This window comes from Diadema setosum, chromosome 17 (genome assembly GCF_964275005.1).
Source record: "Diadema setosum chromosome 17, eeDiaSeto1, whole genome shotgun sequence".
Classification (NCBI taxonomy): domain Eukaryota; kingdom Metazoa; phylum Echinodermata; class Echinoidea; order Diadematoida; family Diadematidae; genus Diadema; species Diadema setosum.
In genome coordinates, this window is record NC_092701.1 from 20,651,119 (window position 1) to 20,665,325 (window position 14,207).

At 37.6% G+C, this 14,207-nt stretch overlaps 1 protein-coding gene across 5 annotated transcripts in view; it reads left to right on the forward strand.

The window, feature by feature from the left end:
- Positions 1–14,207, forward strand: part of LOC140240879 (band 7 protein AGAP004871-like) — a 165,403-nt gene that overhangs the window by 127,952 nt on the left and 23,244 nt on the right. For all 5 annotated transcript variants that reach the window (XR_011902044.1, XM_072320653.1, XM_072320654.1 and 2 more), the window contains exon 5: positions 13,908–14,111. Coding sequence is in view for 4 of the 5 variants with exons in the window: in XM_072320653.1 (XP_072176754.1) it covers positions 13,908–14,111 (204 nt within the window). In the remaining variant the exon portion in view is untranslated. The remainder of the gene's footprint in view (positions 1–13,907; positions 14,112–14,207) is intronic.

Here is a 14,207-nt window from a genome sequence, read left to right on the forward strand (position 1 = left end):
ATTGTGTTTGTCGGTGGCATTATATTTGGCTTGGTGTGAAGATGTTTTTACGTGAGCAATTGCCGCAGGAGCAAATATCATGTAACCCTGAGTATACTTGGGCAGGTATCAATGGAAAGTGTGTATCAAGGCAAAATCAGCCCATCCTCAGCGTGTTAATCCTCATAAGGTTATGGAAATCATTTTACTGTGGACAGAACCCATGGCATTCCTATGGAATACAGATTATTATTGAAAGATATGAGTTTTGATGACAAAAATGAACTTAAACCTATTATGTAATATGGGTATAGGTTGTCAGATGTGTGTTGCTGTTGTTGTTGTTTTTTTCCAGACAAGGATGACATAGAATTGAGCATCATCTAGCATGTGCTATATGAATCATAGTGCTCTTTTCACACTTCCTTTTTTGGATTTCAGTGACTTTATGCATAGATTTCATAGATGATTATGATGGTCTCTTTGTGGGCTGATTTTCTGGATATCATGTTACCTGTTCGTTTTAAATGTTAAAATATAAAGACAACATGATAAAAGTTTGTTAAGTACGTAGACTTTAAACTCAATAAAGTAATTTCTTTTTATAAGGGAAGAAGTAAATAAAATGGATAATCTTTATCAGTATGTTTTTTCACTTATGTTGCAGTATAAAAACCAGTCAATGCCGGCTCTAGAGGCCTAAGTGGGGAATGTGTCAAGTTGCAAGTCATGTTCGTATAATCCAGTTTGCAAAAATAGAGTTTAATATTTAATGCAATGCAAAAGTGATGCCATTTGTCATCATCATCATGTTTAATGGTTTGGTGTGAAATCATTTAATCATAAATAGTCATGGAGGGCTGTTGGAGCTCTATGAATTAGACTCCATTCTACGATTAGCAATTTATCCTGGTTACAGTCCCTTGGCTTCCATGTTGTTGTTTTTTTTTCCCTTTTAATAGGCAAAACACTTTATCCTCACTAGCTATTCCTTCAGAGAGGATTTTAAGCTGTTGGATGCTTGCTTGCTTGCAAGTATCCAAGGCTTCCTTAGCAACCATGTTTAAAGTGAATCAATTCAGTTCAGTTCAGCTCATTTCAAAGTCTTGCTAATTTCAAAGAAAATTGATACTTGATATGCAGAATCCTTCATCCTCATTCTTGTCCATTTTTTGTAGTCCTGTATTTCTTGACAAATTAAGAAAATAAGAGACATGAGAGTTAGATTATATCTTATGAAAATAAGATATGTATGCAAATAACAAAACAGCAAAGGGCAATATCTGAACTGATTCTGCTGTCAAGTTTTCATGCACATATAAGCGGATTGTTCCGCCTCTTTATTTGTCACATCAAGCCAAGATGTCAGCTGAGAAACTTTGTAACCTCCATCTTAACCCATTGAAGACTATAGTCCCAAGTATACGTGGGCAGGTATCTGTGGAAAATGTGTGTTATAGCAAAACCATCTCATACCCACTGGGTTAACCTCTGAACGGGGCTCACTCTCCTTACGGTGAATGCCCGGTAAAACAGTTTGGGGCTTTTGAGAGTTTTCTCGTGGCATACTGCCTCTTTTCCCCTTGCTGAATTATGGAGAGTGATGATGATGCTCCATCAAATATTGAAGCTCTTGTCCAAACACATGGGGGCATCTGACAAATTAATAGGATGAGGGCATTAGACATGATAAACGGGCGACGCCCAAGAGACATTGGTGGATGCTGAAACACTGACATTGAAATTGAGACAAGACAAGCGGGTGCAGGTGTTTTCTGTAGAAGCAAGTACACTCTAAAAACTGAAATTGTAAATCAACATTTTAAATGTTGTCACTCCTCCAACCATTTGTTAAATGTTAGATTTGACACTCAAAATGTTCGACTGAATATTTTTTAAATGTTATTTCAACAATTTAGTGCTTATGTTAACATTTTGGGTGTTAAATTTAACATTTTACAAAAGGTTGGGAGAATGACTACATTTAAAATGCCGATTTACCATTTCATTTTTAGAGTGTAACTTCTGAGTTGATGCAAGATTGTGTTTCAAAGATCTTTTTAATTTTTGCCTTCCTTTTTTTTCTCTTTGTTTTTGTTGTGGACTTTGGGCAAGGGGGGGGGGGGGGGAGAGGAATGATGTTGTTGTAAAGCCAAAGCCTTGCTTATAATAGACCAATATCAGGAATTTAAGTTTTTTGCTCATTTACTGCTTCGCTGAATGTTTTAAGTGAATTGATTTTTTAAAAATAAAAGAGATAAGTTCACATGATTTGGGTTAATCATGTGAATCATTCACAAAAGGGACTAATTGAATAGATCAGAATGAGAGTAAACAAGCCTCCATCATTGCAGTAAGCTTGATGAGTGTTATACAAGTCTTGTTTAATCCATTGCCTACTGGAACTTGGCTGCTTCTACTTGGCTGCTTCTATACAATGTCAATAGGAAATCCAAACTGTCAAAGGAATAGGGTTAAGAATAAATCATATCTTCTATTGCAGTTTGAATTGACTGTAGAAATAAGGGAATTACAAGCATTCATTTGTGACCCGCTACAACAAAAGGATCCTAAAGTCGCTGATGGCAGAGCCGAGAAAATCGAGTTTGAAGTCGCATCATCAAAATTGGTCAAAACAATCGGATTTCTGTTTTGGGCATAATTTTGTAGTCTAATGTTTTGTCTATCATCTCCCAAAATTTCGAAGCTAAATGATCAAAGGAAAGGCAAGAAAATAAGTGTTTTTCTGGGCCATGATTTCCGACTTTCAACGTAACAGAAACGTGTCCGAAGAATATTTGGATTTAGCGCCACAGCTAGGCGCTGCCCCTAGCAACGAGGGAGTGATCTTATTGGTCAGTGCGTGGCATCCTGATTACTGATTGGTCGTGCGTAGACTGCTGGCGCTAAGCTTGAATAAACATCGCAGAGGTCGCTCGGAGCATGCCTTTTATTGTCAAGCGGTGAAAACTGTTTTGCCTCCCCTTGATCATGATAGCGTCGGAAGGAAACTTTGAAGGCGTTTTTCTCGAAACTCTGATTTCCTCAACTACTTGATATGCGCTAATAAAATCATTGATATCTCCGCAACTGAGTAACTATATGAGTTGTGCTGTATATGAAATTAAAGCAGAAGAGTAAGGGAATAACGTCATGCCATTTTCAGAAAATTTTCCTTCCCCGACTTTCGGATCCTTTTGTTGTAGCGGGTCACATTTAGATAATGTTCATTTACAAGTCTTCTTGGGGCCCCTGAACAGCTGCATAATTCATTACTGCCACTGAACATTGCATTTATATTGTGTTTATACTGTTTGGTAACACTGTGATATTTTGGGAGTACCAAAAAACAAACACTTGAATACAATTAATACTGAACTTTATTGATCAGTGCTGGTTTAACTATTAAGGATCATGTTGCGATGGTAATTGTTTTTTAACCAATTGAAAACCAGGTGACTTCCTGCATATGCACATGGAGATTCTACTGCATCTCCGTTTAAAAGTGTCTCCAAAGATTGTTGTTGTTGTTCTCCTTCTAGTGCTAGACACCATTTCTATTTGTTAAAGTGAGGATATAGTTTGGTTGAGATGAAGCTTCAGATTTCCTACTTTCTTCTGAGATAATGAGAAGCATTTTATAAAATATAAAGAAAGAGAATATAATTCTGAGAGGAATTCAAAGTTTATTTGATGAAAATTGGTTTTGAAATGGCCAAGATATCCATAAATAAAGAAGTCCTAATAAACGGTAGGACCTATGTTTTATCAACCTGATGAGGATGGACTGATTTTGCTACAACACACATTTCCCATAGACAACTGCCCAAGTATACTCTGGACTTGTCCTCATCCAGTTAAGACCACTTTGTTTTACATTGTTTGTTTTTTTTATATCTTTGATATCTTAGCCATTTTAAAACCAATTCATCAAATAAACTTTGAATTCCTCACAGAATTCGTCGCCGGTCACACGAACCGACGAATCACTCGATTTTGGGTCAAATTTTCGATTTTGAGATTTTCAATCATTTCGATAGTAGATATTCCATACTACATATTCTGAAATTCTCAGTGTGTAATTCTGTGTAATTTTTACGTAGTTATCACTTTTGTAGAAGTATGTAATTCCATTTGTGAAAATTATTTGTTTTCCCCATAGACGCGTGTGTTAAGACAATCAGGCGATTCGACGGTTCGGTGACCACGCGTACTAGTACGCGCGTACGTGCGGTCACCGAACCGACGAATCAGTGCCCATTGACTTGCGTGTAATTTTTGAGATTCAACAGTACATTGACCGCGCGCACAGTGTGCGTACTATGTAATACATAATGCGTTGACAATGACAACGCTCAATGTACATGTACATATGGACACACATGGAAAATGACAACGTTCTTTGTAGACCGAAAATACATGCATGCACCTCTTTGACGATTTTCCGCGTATTTGTTAACAATGCAATTCGATAAAAACTTCACAAGTTAGAGCAAGAATTGAAGTCTGATGTACTACAAAAAGAATTGGAAATTATAGACATGAAAGTGTAGCAACCATAAGTCAAAAATGGGTTAACTTCAAACGCGATTTTCTCGAATTGTCATTCTTACGCAAACCTGAGGGATTTGTCGGTTCGTGTGACCGGCGACGAATTGTATGCTTTTTCATATTTCAGGAATGGTTTGCTATTATTTCGCAGAGAGTTAAAATCTGAATCCCCCATCTTAACCAAAACTATTCCATCCCTTTAAGACCACTGAAGCCAGCCCCCCCCCCCCCCCATTTGACTAGTACTTATTAATCCTTTAGCACCAAAGATTACTGTCAAAGACCCCGTTTACAGTGCGGGGCCGGGCTCGGCCGCGGCTCGGCCGCGGCCGAGTCCGGCCTCAATTGCGCGGCTGAGCCTCGCAATTTTGTCCGTTTACACTGCTGGGCTCGGCCGCTTTTGATTCAAACCTTTCAATATTTTGTCGTAGTGGCGCTCTGCTTGTAAACAAACGCAATTTGGTATTGTCTGGTTTTCAGACCCTTTGCCAAATGAATTCCGTGGCGACGAAATCGCCGTTCGGGCAAAGGCCTTTCCCGAAGGAAAAAATCCTTTGCAGGAAAAAATCACCTTAAACTATACTAGTTTTCGACGTTGAGGGGGTTAATATCCTGAATAGTGAAAGATACAGGCAGAGGGTTTGGAAGCCAGACTAAAATTGGCCGCGCATTTGGCCCAGTTTGCGTTTACACCAAGAAGAGGCAGGGCTCGGCCGCGGCTCGGCCGCGGCCGAGACCACCTCCAGAGCGAGGCCAAATGCGAGGCCAATTTTGGCCTCGCATTTGGCCTTTTGCGCGTTTACACTGAAGCGGGGCTGGGCTCGGCCGCGGCTCGGCCACGGCCGAGCCTCGCACTGTAAACGGGGTCAAAGTCAAAGTCATGTAAACATCTAAATTTGTAAGACTGAATTTGTTTCCTTTCACTCAAAGCAAACAGTAAATCTGCAATTTTGCATTGGCTACATGACAAATTGATTGTGTGTCTATAGATGTATACTTGCAGAGTAATGAAACAGGGATGAGCAACATTAACCAATTAAGGAAGCGTATAATTAAACACCATTTTAACACACCTGTGTGTAAACATCCCACATGCACAGACACACAGTGGCACCTGGAGGTATTTCAAGGCGAGCAATTTCACATCCCTATTCTTTCAAAACATTGCACGTTATTACTGTTTCATTTTAACCTGTTGAAGACTGGTCCTGATATTAGTTGGGCAGGTGTTTATGAGAAATATGTTATAAATAATGAATGAATGAATGAATGAATGAATGAATGAATGAATGAATGAATGAATGAATAGAAAAACCAGCTTGTTCTCATAGGGTTAAGGAACAAAAAGTGCTCATCTTTCATATTGATCATCTGTCTGTATCTTTATACTGATATGAGTAGACTTTAAAAGGTGTTGTTAGTTGGAATGAGTGAAAATAATCCCTGTCACTTTCTTTTTGTTAAAAATGTGTGAAGACTGATTTTACAACCTCCTGGCTTTGAAGTTCTACATTGTCTTTCATTATCCAACTGTAGAAGTATGATTTTGAAAAGGGAGAGTGCACAAATGCACAATAAACAGGCTATGTAAAAAAAAAAAAAGACTACTTGCAATAGGTACCATAATCTATTCTTATCATGTTGTATTGTTTGTGCTTAAATTTCCCGTTCAGCGTATATTCCCGCTTCCTAATAATCCCCTCTCTCCCCACATCAATGCAGTCCATGTCATCGTGCAAGAGTTGAAAGCTGCCTAGGTCTTGTTATTCTCTTCAAAGGTGGTGGGTGGGGGGGGGGGGATGTCACAGTGTGCGAGCAGGGTGCATGCAGCATGCAGCCATGCTCATTATTAGCATAATGAATCCTGTTCGGTTTTTCCAAGTCCGGCTATAGCCAGCCGGCTGCTACCAACCGCTGGGTTGACAACATGTGCGTGTGTTTGTGTATGAGGGTGTGTGTGTGTGTGTGTGTGTGTGTGTGTGTGTGTGTGTTTGTGAGAGGGAGTGTGTGTATATGTGCATGTTTACAATGCTGTGCAGATGTGTGACTCTTATGAAAAGTTCAGATCTGCGTAGCTACGTGCAGGGACAAGCATAGTATTAGGGATCAGATGGGCATGATAAGGAATAGCAAGATGAGGTGATGACATTTAGAGCAAATTTGGGACTCCCAAATATGGGCATGGATCAGATGGCATTAATTGAGATTACATCAGGACAGACTACTCAGTGGACAGACCATATTTCTGCACCTCTGTGCATGACAATTTCGAATCACTGTGCCCGGGAGAAGTAGATTCTGTGTCCCCAAGTTTGAAGCATGTAAATCCTTGGATTGAACTCTGATATCGTCACAATTCCAATATGTGTCTTTACAAACTCTTATCATTTAAATGTCTATCTTGTGGCAAGATTCAGAGATATGCCAATGTTGAATAAAGTCAGATGAGCCAACCCATTCCATGCTGCAATTCAATTGAATTCAAATTTATTTTAATTTTTTGACAAAGACAACATGCATTTCACTTTCTTTTGTAGTAACACAAAATGATATCATCAAGACAATATGAAATGACAGAGTGTACAAAAACGAAACCTTTTAGTAATGATATATTGTAATGTCATATGTGACCTGCTACAACAAAAGGATCTGAATGTCGGGGAAGGACAATTTTCTGAAAATTGCATATTATTTCCTTACTCTTCTACTTTAATTTCATATATAGCACAGCTCATAAAAGTACTTGGTTACGGAGATATGGATGATTTTATTAGCGCATGTTAAGCGGTTGAGGAAATCAGTGTTTCGAGAAAAACGCCTTCAAAGTTATCCTTCCAACACCGTCATGATCAAGGGAAGGAGAGACAGTTTTCAACGCCTGATGATAGAAGGTAGGCTCCTAGCAACCTCCGCGATGTTCAGTCAAGTTTAGCACCAGCGGTCTACGAATGACCAATCAGTAATCAGGATGCTACGCACTGACCAATAAGATTACTCCCTCATTACTAGGGATGGAGCCTAGCTGCGGCGCTAAATCCAAATCTTCGGACACGTTTCTGTTACGTTGAAAGTCGGAAAATCATGGCCCAGAAAAACGCTGATTTCTTGCCTTTCCTTTGATAATTTAGCTTTGAAATTTGAAAAAATTTGAAAAATCCTGGTCTCATCCTTTAAAGATGGGCCATCCCTTTTGCATTCCTTCCCAAATAGCACAGAACATGATATATTCCACCAGAATGACAAGACTATTTTAATGCTATAACATTTCTGTGATATTTTAAGGTTGTTAGCTGTTGAATTTCAAATAATGCACCAAATGCTGACCATAACATATTCTGTGTACGAGGCACAGCAGCATACTAATCCTCCTGTGGTTGAAATATGATATTTATACTTCAAGGAAAAGATAGTTAAAGCTGTCAGAAAGGAAGAACTCACAAGCTTCTTTTACTTTGTTACCTATTGCAAATAACAACACACCCCTTACATGAACTACATAAGTGTATCGCACAGGTCTGTAAAACTAGACAAGTAGTTTACATTTGTAATTTTTTTTTCGTAGTATGAAAAATTTATTTGAATCTTAATGGTTGATTTAAGTCAACAAATAAAGATCCTCTTGAGTTCAAAATTTACAGGAGGTTTCCAAATTTTTCTTCAATACTTAAGTGTTATCACCAAATTTTCAAAAATTTGCATGCAAAAGGGATGATATGTCTTTAACCCGTTGAGGACGAGTCCCGAGTATACTCGGGCAGGTGTCTATGGGAAATGCGTGTTGTAGCAAAATCAAACCGTCCTCAACGGGTTAATAGCATTATTGTATAGATATTGATGAATGATATACTACATGGCCCCAGCACAACATTATGTGTAATGCATACTGCATGTGCCTAGGCCTGTCTTTGATCTTCTCCCACTACATACTATTGCCAAAATCTGCCTTTTATGAGAGGCTAACCTGAGCTAACTATAAATTCCCCCCTGAGGCCAATAGCCCAGTTAAACCATATGCTGATGGTATCTAGCTCCCCTGCTGAATCAAATGTACTACCTGTATTAAAGATATTACAACCGTAGATGGTTTATAATGACTATTCTGTAGTATTACAAGAGAGTGTACTTTTATTTTGCTCCTTTGTAATATATTTTTTATTCAATTTTTTGCAACAATGCAATTCTATTTTGTTTTGACTTGAGAAGCAGAATGGATGTAAACAAACAAAACCTGTGTAGACTAAATGTCATTAAACAAATTATGTTGTTCCTGAAGTCCCTTTTGTATCACCATGACTTTCATGAATGATTTTGATGTTGTTTCATCTGGTTGTTTTGTCTAAATGTTCATGATAGTCAGATTTAGAGGGATGAAACTTATACTAATGAAATTAACTGGCATGTTACAGTAAACTTTTGCATGTACATAGTGAACAGTTGTTTGTTTGTTTTTTTAAGCTTGAAGATAATTTTACCTGATGGTATTCCAGTACACATGGTATGGTAATGCAGTACATCAGAAGGTTTGTTTGTTTTGTTTGTTTGTTTGTTTGTGTGTTTGTTTGTTTGTTTCTTTTTTTTTGGGGGGGGGGGGGAATAAATTACCTAGATACATACATTAGAATGTATCAAATTATCACTGAAAAGTACCCAAAGCAAACTTATATGAACTGGTCATCTACCTAAGATGTGAACTTATAATGTGAAATTACATGTATTCAGAGCATGTAATACACATCAGTGAGGACATTATGGAATTGCCCACACAGGGTACCTTCTGTTCAATCTTTCACGCCCCAGGCAATAGCCGAGGGCATTTGGACTGCTTTGAAGGTACTGAGTGTGGGTAATCATACTAATCCCAAACAAAATGTTTGTGTTTTATTTGCTTTATAAAATGATGAAGGAAATCCTTGTCGTTGAAATAATTTCAAATGTAGACATTTGAAATTCTGCAGCAGCCATATTTGCAATCAAAAAAAAAAAAAGGAAAAAAAAAAGAAATGATGAAATCTTGGCTGGTGTCTATCACAACATTCAAGTGATTATGACCAGTCATGAGCAAAATTATGCATTAAGACAAAATACTGTATACGTCGTTATTTTCGCGTACAGATATTTTTGCGAATGACGAGGTCATAGACATTTTAGCGAGATGTTGTTTTCACGAATCGACGCCGACGCTTACGTTAATACTCTATTAACAAAGCGCATGGAGACAACTTCACGTGTTGTTAAATTCGCGGTCCAACTGCAATTTGCGAAATTCGCGAAAATAACAGCTTATACAGTATATGCATGGTCACATGTAAACCTCCAACCAATCATTTGATAATACAAAGGATTGGCTTCATTGTTAATGTTGACTTGTAATAATCTGATGGTAGCTTTCATACATATTATGCCTTCCTTCTGTCTCGCTTTTAGTAAACAAATCATACATTTAAAAAAAAATATATCATTTCCAGGGATCTTTCCGCGGATTTTATGGCATATTACATGCTTCAATACTATGCCATGTTATTGGTTTTATTTTTTTTTTTGTATGCCAGTAATGCAAATAGGAGCAGCTTTAAAGCATCACTATGTCTTGCAGAGAACCTCAAAGAAGAGGGGATCTTACTCATGCAAAGATATTGTAGATAAAGTCAACTGTATATTCATGTTGACATTGATGAAAATTTAAACTAAAAACAAACACTCATTCATGAAAAAAGTCTGACATGTTCAAAGATGATAAAACTCAGGAAATGCAAAGTTCATGATATTTCAGTAGTCAGTTAAAAATATAATCAAAATCAGTAAAAAAAAACCAACAACAACAAAATAAGTCATGAAAAGATCTCTCATGTTCTCATGACTGTTCTGTGAAATGGGTTGAACTTTAAAGTATTCTGAGACTCAATATTTGGGAATTCTTTCATCTAATGTTCCCATTGCAAAGTCAGTAGAGTCATAGTAATACCTTCATGCAGAGGATACAGTTTCATCTTGTGGGATGTATGTATGGAGGAAAAGCTGGTGATCATTCGAATGCAACCACTCGGCATGATGATTTATGACACGCACAACAAGCACTGTGAATGGTAATCAGCCATACACTGCTTACTTTGATCTAAATCTTAATTATCTCATAAATTCTCACGATTCTGTTGTTCAAAATTATTTCTATTTGATACATAAACAATATCCCAAGAGGCAGGATGTGAAGTAAAAAAGTAAAATAAAGGGGAAAAAAAACCTGCACTACATTGGACATCCTAATGTCTTGTCAGTAGTTTGCTGCAACGTAAATCAAAACAGACTTATGAGTCTAAAGGCAGTAATTATGCACTTTCCAAGTGCTGAAATTTAAAACAATGGTTCATTCTCCAGTGTGTCGTTAGCATGAATGTTCTTGAAACGATGTACATGAGATGGCAGTGCACTTCTGATAATTACACGCATGACCTTTTCTTGTTCGGTTGAAATGTTTGTGTAAATGCATCTATGGGACATGATCACAGTAGCTTTGAATCAATAATGATCTTAAAGGTGGAATCTATAATGATCTTAAAGGTACTGTCCAACAGTGGTTCCAGTTCAAGTTTGAAATATCTGACGTGTCTGGCCAAACATGTTGTTATAATCTCTGATATTGATATTCTGTGACTCTACATTTGTATTAAAAAGAGTTAGGTTTAGAATAAATGCTGTGAGCAACTGCATTCACCACACTCTATATTTTCCACAGATTGTACTGATAGAATAAGCCATCTACCAAGGAGTGTATAAGCATGATTATATTTTTTTCATATTTCCCTTGATAGTGACGGCATAATGCTCAAAAGGTTTGTGTGCTGGATTATTTTTTTTTTTTACATTTGTAAAGTCAACATAATGCGAAATTCCTTGAACCACCAAAATGTGAAATAGTGCCTGTAAGACATGTATTTAGATTAATATGATTAGCCCATGAAATATGCCTACTGCTATAATCTAGTTCAATAATATCACTTATGACTGTAAGGGTTTTTTGACATGCCTAGTTGGAATGAAGGGAATTTTTTCTTCATTGCTTGTGATGAAGTAATCATTAACCCTGTTAGTCACTTCTATATGCTTAGTGATTGAAAAAAAAAATGAGCTCAAATTTTACTGGATTTCAAATTAAGATTCTGCTTTCAGAATCCAGTGCAATCCCCTGAAAAGCTTTTCTCTGAAGCAAACCGCTTCGTGACTTGAAATTCTGCATCGCTTTCTGACTTCGCCGGTTCTGATGGGCAGGCTTTTTTTTTGCCGAATCCTAATTGCAGTCGAGACATTCTGGCGAGTTGTCAGAGCAAACACCTCAGCGGTGGGTCTCATGTAATATGCATGGACAGGCATGGCTGACATGACAGCAGAGCTCGGGAGCAGAATGATCACAATGAGAAATGCGATAGTGGTAGTGGTGGTGATGATGGTGTTGGTGGTAGGGGTGGGGAGGGGTTGATGGGGGAGCATGGTAACACACAAAGAGGAAGATGAATATAAAAAAACAAAAACAAAAACATAATACAGAAAAAAAAAAGAACGTGCAAGGAGAATATCAGTACCACATCCCAAGGATAAAATTTCTAATGCAGAAAAACATTAATACAGCTTGAATACCATTGGATTGATTGATGTTATTTGAGAGCCACACCCTGACCCCCCCCCCCCCCATGGTTTAATGTTTTTGATGTAGCCTTTATTCTTAATGCTATATCAACCAAGTAGAATCATGACATACTCAATTAAGACAAACATAATACTTTACCAGGAGATAACTTTTGAATGTTTCATATGCATTAAATTATTCTAACATTCTCAGTTTCTTTAAAATTATATAGTTTGCGTCATCATAATGTGCAATCAGTGAAAATAACTGCCTCATTTAAATCTATAGATCTTTACATGCATGTGCTTTGGTCTTTCATTCAAAAGACAAATAAGGTGGTAAAAGGAATGTCGGCTGGAACATTGCATTGTGGTCTCTCTCTCTTTCTTGCTGTATTATATACAATGTATATATTGAGGGCGGTGAGTTAGCTCAGTCGTGGAGATCCCGTGTGTGAGAGAGTAACAACTCATGCACATAAAATCTGTCTAATCGGTTGTGTTTTTTCCTTCTTCTTTTTGTTATGATTATTTTGGTTGCTTTGGTTTTGCATTGTCCTTATGTTCTTGTGTTTTCTAGTTTTCTTGTATAATAGCACCAGTGCACTTAGAAACACCCTTATAAAGCACCATAAATGCAATTATTATTATATTATTATTATTATACCCATATGTATATGAGTATTGTATTTCTGACAAAGCTGATGTGTCCCTATATTTAGATCCTCCATGAGAATGTGCCTGCCAAAATGTCTTTGTGTAAACATTGGCCAATAATGGTGAATCATCTTTTGTTCTGTGTTGTTCACTCCTATTATAGTCACGCAGTATGAATCAAGACCAGAGTTTTGTTTTAACCCGTTGAGGACGAGTCCCGAGTATACTCGGGCAGATCTTGGTCGGAAATGTGTGTTGTAGCAAAATCTGTCTGTCCTCAATGGGTTAATGTCTTTGCATGTGGCCCTCATTTCTGTTGGGAGCAATTTCTGACATACATGATGGAAGACAGCTGCGTGTTTTTCACTCCAAGATGCAAAATTAAAATTACCATGATGTTTCAGGAGGTCAGTGGCTGCTGGTTGCACTTTTTTGGGAGTTAGAGGCTTGTCATGTGGGCCATCTGCTTCCATAATTAGGCTCCTGTATGCACATGACATCATACCTATTATGAATATTTTTTTTTTGGGGGGGGGGGGTGGGAGGATGAGGTCTATTTTCACTTTGCCACGGTGTCAATACTCCATAGCACTTTTGTGTGTAGTAATATACTGTGAAACCCACATTTTTTGAAACCTTTTGTGAATTTTGCAGTGAGGGAGCTAAACTTTGCGAAAGTAAAATGCAAGCATGTAAAAGATTTTGTCTAGACAAGAGATTGAATATCATTGGCAATTATCTTCTTGTCTATCTGTCTATCTTGTTACTGCTCTTTGATATGTACTTTTGAAGTATTTTTCTTTGAAGGTGGTTTATAGGCTTATGAATATATTTCATCTTTGTATTGCCATTAAAACTTCCAAATCTAATGTTATTTCTTTTGTTTGTGTTAACATTTCTTTGTTTCCTTTCATGAAAATGATTTTTGTTATGGTTTCTTAGATGGCAGGAAATTACTGAAAAAAATTTATATTTCGTTGTCTATTTTTTTGGTATCGAACCAAAATACATAATGTCACAATGTTAATTGATGTTAACTGATGAGTAAGGTAGGCCCCTTTAGATTTTGTGTTCACATTAGCTTTGTTTGATTCCTGTGACAGATTTTGACCAAAGACAGTGTGACAGTCTCAGTGGATGCCGTAGTCTACTACCGCGTCCAGAACGCCACCATCAGCATCGCCAATGTCGAGGATGCTAACGCCTCCACCCGACTTCTCGCCCAGACCACCCTGCGCAACGTGCTCGGAACCAAGAACCTTTCTGAGATCCTGTCAGATCGTGAGGGCATCAGTCACTTTATGCAGGTATGGGAGCAGACAGCATTAACCTATTGAAGATTAGTCCTGAGTATACTCGGGCAGGTGTCTATGAGAAATAGGTGTTAAAGCAAAATCAGTTTG